The sequence below is a fragment of the Rhinoraja longicauda genome, chromosome 40, assembly GCF_053455715.1.
Source record: "Rhinoraja longicauda isolate Sanriku21f chromosome 40, sRhiLon1.1, whole genome shotgun sequence".
NCBI lineage: Eukaryota > Metazoa > Chordata > Chondrichthyes > Rajiformes > Arhynchobatidae > Rhinoraja > Rhinoraja longicauda.
Genome location: NC_135992.1, coordinates 11,196,620 through 11,204,456, shown reverse-complemented (window position 1 = coordinate 11,204,456; position 7,837 = coordinate 11,196,620). Strand labels below are relative to the sequence as shown.

Genomic DNA, 7,837 nt, shown 5'->3' with positions numbered 1-7,837 from the left:
GTCACGCGACGTTAGGTATCGACGACCTTCACCCTGTGTAATCTCTGTGTCCACTTTATGCAACTGTGACTGTATTGCTTTGTGAGATTTGGCTGCAACCTTCACAGAAACACAGAGAAACACAGAAAATAGGTGCAGGAGTAGGCCATTCGGCCCTTCGAGCCTGCACTGCCATTCAATATGATCATGGCTGATCATCCAGCTCAGTAACCTGTACCTGCCTTCTCTCCATACCCCCTGATCCCTTTAGCAAAAAGGGCCACATCTAACTCCCTCTTAAATATAGCCAATGAACTGGCCTCAACTACCTTCTGTGGCAGAGAATTCCACAGACTCACCACTCTCTGTGTGAAGAAATGTTTTCTCATCTCGGTCCTAAAAGACTTCCCCCTTATCCTTAAGCTGTGACCCCTGGTTCTGGACTCCCCCAACATCGGGAACAATCTTCCCGCATCTAGCCTCTCCAACCCCTTAAGAATTTTATATGTTTCTATAAGATCCCCCCTCAGTCTTCTAAATTCCAGCGAGTACAAGCCCAGTCTATCCAGCCTTTCCTCATATGAAAGTCCCGCCATCCCAGTGTGGCGAACTTTCCCGAGAATTATCCCGTGACAACAATAGCGTAAGGAAATAACTGCAGATGCTGGTACAAATCGAAGGTATTTATTCACAAAATGCAGGAGTAACTCAGCGGGTCAGGCGGCATCTCAGGAGAGAAGGAATGGGTGACGTTTCGGGTCGAGACCCTTCAGAAGGGTCTCGACCCGAAACGTCACCCATTCCTTCTCTCCTGAGATGCTGCCTGACCTGTTGAGTTGCTCCCCCCATTGGCGAACTGTACACTGCAAGGGCCAGGAAGCGAGCGGGCAAGATCATCTCTGACCCCTCTCACCCTGGCCACAAACTCTTCGAAGCACTTCCCTCTGGAAGGCGACTCCGGACTGTCAAAGCAGCCACAGCCAGACATAAAAACAGCTTTTTTCCACGAGTGGTGGTTCCACTCAATAGCCAAAGTCTGTAGTCTCTTGTTTGCTCTGGTTTATTTTCACCCACATGTTTAGTCCGTAATGTTGTACCCTTATTGCTTTGATCTGTTTATGCTTTATTCTTATAAGAAGTTAACTGCAGATGCTGGTACAAATCAAAGGTATTTATTCACAAAATGCTGGAGTAACTCAGCAGGTCAGGCAGCATCTCGGGAGAGAAGGAATGGGTGACGTTTCGGGTCGAGACCCTTCTTCAGACTGAAGAAGGGTCTCGACCCGAAACGTCACCCATTCCTTCTCTCCCGAGATGCTGCCTGACCTGCTGAGTTACTCCAGCATTTTGTGAATAGATATGCTTTATTCTTAATTGTTAACTGTATGTTTGTGTTGCCATTTGTGAGCGGAGCACCAAGGCACATTCCTTGTATCTGCACATACTTGGCCAATAAACTCATTCGTTCATTCGTTCATTTCCCTCAGTTTTAGTTTTAGAGATACAGCGCGGAAACAGGAGCTTCGGCCCAGGACGAGTCCGCACAGACCAGCGATCCCCGCACATTCACACTACCCTGCACACACGATAGACAATAGGTGCAGGAGGAGGCCATTCGGCCCTTCCAGCCAGCACCGCCATTCAATGTGATCATGGCTGATCATTCTCAATCAGCACCCCGTTCCTGCCTTCTCCCCATACCCCCTGACTCCGCTATCCTTAAGAGCTCTATCTAGCCCTCTCTTGAATGCATTCAGAAAATTGGCCCACACTAGGGACAATTGTACATTTGCCCATGCCAATTAACCTACAAACCTGTACGTCTTTGGAGTGCTGGAGGAAACCGAAGATCTCTGAGAAAACCCAAGCAGGTCACGGGGAGAACGTACAGACAGCACCCCTAGTCAGGATCGAACCCGGGTCTCTGGCGCTGTAAGGCGGTAGATCTACCGCTGTGCAGCCCAAAGTAAATATTGAATGTCATGACTGAATACTGTTGAAGATGCAGCTGGAGGCGTGATGAGAACATCTTTGCGTGATGTCAGCCCCTCTTATAATAAGTCATAGTAACAGGAGCAGAGTTAGGCCCTTCTGCCCATCAAGTCTACTCCGCCATTCAATCATAGCTGATCTCTCTCTCCCTCCTAACCCCATTCTCCTGCCTTCTCCCCGTCACCCCTGACACCCGCACTAATCATGATCCACCTGCCTAACACGTGACACAGGTGTGGACGGGCACCATCACAACAGGTATGGCACAACAAAGGCCATTCTCCCTGTCCAGTCCATACTGACTCCATGTGAAAGCAAACAAAAAGTGCAGGAAGGAACTGCAGATGCTGGATTACACAGAAGATAGACTTGACGAGTTGGAGTTACTCAGTGGGACTGGCAGCATCGCTGGGGAAAAGGAATAGGTGACGTCTCGGGTCAAGACCTTCATACTGAGAATCCCTTGCAATCCCCCTCTCTCCATCCCCCCCCCACCCTGGTCGCCCTCCCAGTTTCACCGTTCATAACCTGTCCACAGCCAACAATTATCACCTCCTCCTCAGCCAATAATGGACCATTGTGGGCTCCTTGGCCGTCGTTGCTGGCTCTGACTTTTTCATGCCTCTAGTTTCGGAACGTCACATAGAAACATAGAAAATAGGTGCAGGAGTAGGCCATTCGGCCCTTCGAGCCTGTACGCACCGCCATTCAATATGATCATGGCTGATCATCCAACTCAGTATCCCGTACCTGCCTTCTCTCCATACCCCCTGATCCCTTTAGCCACAAGGGCCACATCTAACTCCCTCTTAAATATAGCCAATGAACTGGCCTCAACTACCTTCTGCGGCAGAGAATTCCACAGACTCACCACTCTCTGTGTGAAGAAATGTTTTCTCATCTCGGTCCTAAAAGACATCCCCCTTATCCTTAAGCTGTGACCCCCTGGTTCTGGACTCCCCCAACATCGGGAACAATCTTCCCGCATCTAGCCTGTCCAACCCCTTAAGAATTTTATATGTTTCTATAAGATCCCCCCTCAGTCTTCTAAATTCCAGCGAGTGTGGGCTCCTTGGCCGTCGTTGCCGGCTCTGACCTTTTCATGCCTCTAGTCTCGGAACATCACCTATTCATTCTCTCCAGAGTTGCTGCCTGACCCGCTGAGTTACTCCGGCATTTTGTCTCTTGTCTCTGTTGTAAACCAGCACCTGCAGTTCCTTCCCTCCGCATTTGGTCATGTTGGGTTTTTGCTTTGTGCTTGACGCTGGGTTGCTGACTGACTGACTGACTGGTTGGGCTTCTGCTCTTGTTCCTCTGGTGCGCAGGTACAATGGACGGGCCATCCATGCCCAAACTTCCACCTGCTGGTGTGCTGCGCCATCCTGGACTCTGAGAGAGATGCGCTGATGAACCCAAACTACGGCTTCAACGAGATACTCAAGGTAAGCGCTCGGAGCGTGTGTCTGTGTGTGTCTGAGTGCAAAGGATTCTCAGTCATACAGCACAGGGACAGGCCCTTCGTACATCGATGCCCTGATGAGCAGAGTTACTGCACCTTCGTCTCTTCAGACTTTCCTCTCTTTCCTCACCTTCCAACAAAAAGCATCCAGAGAATGATCCGGTGACAACAGTAGTGTAAGAAAATAACTGCAGATGCTGGTACAAATCGAAGGTATTTATTCACAAAATGCTGGAGTAACTCAGCAGGTCAGGCGGCATCTCAGGAGAGAAGGAATGGGCGACGTTTCGGGTCGAGACCCTTCTTCAGAAGGGTCTCGACCCGAAACGTCACCCATTCCTTCTCTCCTGAGATGCTGCCTGACCTGCTGAGTTGGATCTCGACCCGAAACGTCACCCATTCCTTCTCTCCTGAGATGCTGCCTCACCTGCTGAGTTACTCCAGCATTTTGTGAATAAATACCAATAGACAATAGGTGCAGGAGGAGGCCATTCAGCCCTTCGAGCCAGCACCGCCGTTCAATGTGATCATGGCTGATCATTCTCAATCAGTACCCCGTTCCTGCTTTCTCCCCATACCCCCTGACTCTGCTATCCTTAAGAGCTCTCTCTAACTCTCTTTTAAAAGCATCCAGAGAATTGGCCTCCACTGCCTTCTGCAGCAGATTCACAACTCTCTGAGTGCAAAAGTTTTTCCTCATCTCCATTCTAAATGGCCTACACCTTATTCTTAAACTGTGGTCCCTGGTTCTGGACTCCCCCAACATCGGGAAGATGTTTCCTGCCTCTAGCGTGTCCAACCCCTTAATAATCTTATATGTTTCAATAAGATCCCCTGTCATCCTTCTAAACTCCAGTGTGTACAAGGCCAGTTGGTTGATTCATTTCCCACATCTCCATAACACCTCACTGTGGGATTATGGGAGCGCTGGGGGATTGCTACCACCTACTCTGCATCAGCTGATCAAGTGCGGTATCTCTCCGGTGTGTCTTTGTGGGTTCTGGGCTCTCTGAGTTTGCCGTCTCTCTCTCTCTCTCTCTCTCGTGCAGCACATCAACGAGCTGACCATGAGGCTGAACATGGAGGACATCCTGTGCAGGGCAGAGGCTATTTACCAGCAGCTGGCGGCCTGCCCGGTGAGTCTGGCCAGGCCCGGCCGTGGGCAACGGTTGTCCGAAAGTCCCGCCCGCCCCAGTCGCCGTCCTCTCTCCCGTTTGCGTAGAACGTGAGGCTGGATGGGGTGGGGTGGGGTGAGGCTGGAGGTGTGGGTGGGCGGTGGTCTGGACGGGATGGGGGTGAGGAGGACTGGAGGGGGTGGTAAGGTGGGGATGAGGGCGATGAGGGGAGGTCTAGTTGGGGATGGGGGAGGTCTAGTTGGGAATGGGGGAGTGGTCTAGTTGGGAATGGGGGGGGTCTAGTTGGGAAGGGGGGAGGTCTAGTTGGGAATGGGGGAGGTCTAGTTGGGAATGGGGGAGTGGTCTAGTTGGGAATGGGGGGGGTCTAGTTGGGAATGGGGGGGTCTAGTTGGGAATGGGGGGAGGTCTAGTTGGGAATGGGGGAGGTCTAGTTGGGAATGGGGGAGGTCTAGTTGGGAATGGGGGAGGTCTAGTTGGGAATGGGGGAGGTCTAGTTGGGAATGGGGGGGGTCTAGTTGGGAATGGGGGAGGTCTAGTTGGGAATGGGGGAGGTCTAGTTGGGAATGGGGGGAGGTCTAGTTGGGAATGGGGGAGGTCTAGTTGGGAATGGGGGAGGTCTAGTTGGGAATGGGGGAGGTCTAGATGGGAATGGGGAGGTTTGGATGGAGATGGGGGGGGTCCTTCCATCACCTGCTGTGGTTGGTCTTGGTCATGGGGCATGTGGAGGGGGGTGGCGAGACCTGGGTGGGGATGGAACCGAGGCTGCCTCAGTAGTGCAGCTGCTGCCTCGCAGCTCGACGGACACCATTTTGACCGTCTTGGGCCGGGGGACCGTGTGGGCTTCCTCCAGGTGCTCCAGTTCCCTCCCTGTTCCCAGAGGCGTGGGTCGGCAGGTCAGACGCCCGCTGTAAACCGTCCCTTCTCGGGAGGCAAGCGGTGGAATCCGGGGTTGCTCCAGTGGGATGGCGGGACCTTCATATGAGGAAAGTCTGGATAGACTGGGCTTGTACTCGCTGGAATTTGGAAGACTGAGGGGGGATCTTATAGAAACATATAAAATTCTTAAGGGGTTGGAGAGGCTAGATGCAGGAAGATTGTTCCCGATGTTGGGGGAGGTCCAGAACCAGGGGTCACAGCTTAAGGATAAGGGGGAAGTCTTTTAGGACCGAGATGAGAAAACATTTCTTCACACAGAGAGTGGTGAATCTGTGGAATTCTCTGCCACAGAAGGTAGTTGAGGCCAGTTCATTGGCTATATTTAAGAGGGAGTTAGATGTGGCCCTTGTGGCTAAAGGGATCAGGGGTATGGAGAGAAGGCAGGTACGGGATACTGAGCTGGATGATCAGCCATGATCATATTGAATGGCGGTGCAGGCTCGAAGGGCCGAATGGCCTACTCCTGCACCTATACCTATTTTCTATGTTTCTATGTTATTTAACGTCTGTCTGGGAATGGGGGGAGGTTGGGGGTGGTCGGCGTGGTCACAGGGTTGTAGGGATCGGGGGGGAGGGGGTGTTGGCGGGAAGATGTGCGCGGACGCTGCGACCGCTGACGTCCGACTTTCTTTCCGTCCGCCAGCAGCTGCAGAGGAGCGTGCAGCAGATCCTGGGGCTGGCAGAGGGCGCCACCCCCAACCCCACCCCCAGCTCGGGCACGGGCTCCGGTCAGGGGAGCCCCCCCCAGCCACTCTCGCCCAGCCAGACCCACGAGTCCGAGCTGGTGGACAGCGCCTCGCACAGCCTGCCCGACAGCAGCATCGAGATCCTCCACACCGACGACGGGAACGTCGAACCGGCCCACAGCCCCTAGGTACCCGAGCGGAGAGGGGGAGGGGTTGCACCATCCCTGAGTGGAACCCCCCCCAAACTCCCAACAAAGACACTAGCATTTCCACCAAAGCCTCGACCAAGAGCCTCACCCCAACAGCGGCTTTGGAAGTTACACCGAATCCGTCTTCTCGGTCTCCTGACGCGCCCAATATCCTTCCCCCGTGCCTTGTGCTGAGGAGTTCTGACCTGTAAATGCGTGTGATATTATACAGACACAAAAAGCTGGGGTAACTCAGCAGGACAGGCAGCATCTTGGGAGAGAGGGAATGGGTGGCGTTTCCTCTCGAGACCCTTCTTCAGTCTGAAGAAGGGTCTCGACCCGAAACGCCACCCATTCCCTCTCTCCTGAGATGCTGCCTGACCCGCTGAGTTGCCCCAGAATTTTGTGTCTGCCTCCTAGTTTGAAGGCGTTGGCTTCTGCCTGGCAAGTAGACCGCCTCATCGACATGATATCCCACCAACAACTCTTGAAAGCGCCCAGGCTTCGTGGGCGCCTGCACTTCCTTCTGACACATCACCACCACTATTGTTCACCCCCAGCCCTGCTCTCTCTCTCTCTCTCTCTCTCTCTCTCTCTCTCTGCATCATAAAACTTGTTTAATCTCCAACCTTTCCCATACCTTATAAAACTTCATGAACCCAAAACATTGAAGTCTGTTTCTTCCCCCACAGATGCTTCCTGGTCTGCTGAATATCTCCAGCATTTTTTTTTTTTTTGGTTTGTGTTTTTCACGTCAGATTTTTGGTGTCTGCTTTGGGTTTTATGTCCTTTCTACCCCCCCCCCCCCCCCCTCACAGCCATAGGCTGCCTCTCCTCCCTTCAGTAGTGCAGCCTTGCTCTCTTGCAATTAATGCAGCATCACGTGCACTGTGAGATAGCAAGCTATTATCACGCTGGTATGGGCCGTAACTCTGCAGCGGCCTCGCAGCGCCAGAGACCCGGGTTCCATCCCGACTACGGACGCTTGCCTGTACGGAGTTTGTCCGCTCTCCCCGTGTCCTGCGTGGGTTTTCTCCCGAGATCTTCGGTCACCTCCAAAGACGCGCAGGTTTGTAGGTTCATTGGCTCGGCGCAAGTGTAAATTGCCCCTTGCCTGTGGTCGGGCGCCGTTAGTGTGCGGGGATCACTGGTCAGTGCGGGATCGGTGGGCCGAAGGGCCTATTTCCACGGCAGACACAAAATGCTGGAGCAACTCAGCGGATCAGGCTGCATCTCTGGAGAGAAGGAATGGGTGACGTTTCTGGTCGAGACCCTTATTCAGCCCTATTTCCACGCTGTATCTCTAAAAGAAAGTAACCTAAACTGATCTCTTACGGGCTGAAATATCTGCTGAGGCACCCTATACATTAGCTCTTCTTCATCGATCTATTCTCGTTGACTTGGACGGATTTAATGTTGACGTTGTCTCTTCATGAATCCTTCTTCGTGATGGACAAGGGT

The 7,837-nt window shown here is 52.7% G+C and overlaps 1 protein-coding gene across 2 annotated transcripts in view; it reads left to right on the top strand.

Annotated features, from left to right (window-relative positions):
• Positions 1–6,677, top strand: part of tbc1d17 (TBC1 domain family, member 17) — a 55,401-nt gene extending 48,724 nt beyond the window's left edge. The window contains exons 15-17 of one of the 2 annotated variants that reach the window (XM_078430408.1): positions 3,297–3,413; positions 4,480–4,566; positions 6,149–6,677. In XM_078430408.1, coding sequence (XP_078286534.1) covers positions 3,297–3,413; positions 4,480–4,566; positions 6,149–6,376 — 432 coding nt within the window. In that variant the 3' untranslated portion in view covers positions 6,377–6,677. Of the gene's footprint in view, positions 1–3,296; positions 3,414–4,479; positions 4,567–6,145 lie in introns of both variants that reach the window. The other variant, XM_078430407.1, reaches the window with a different exon arrangement.
• The last annotated feature ends 1,160 nt before the right edge of the window (positions 6,678–7,837 follow it).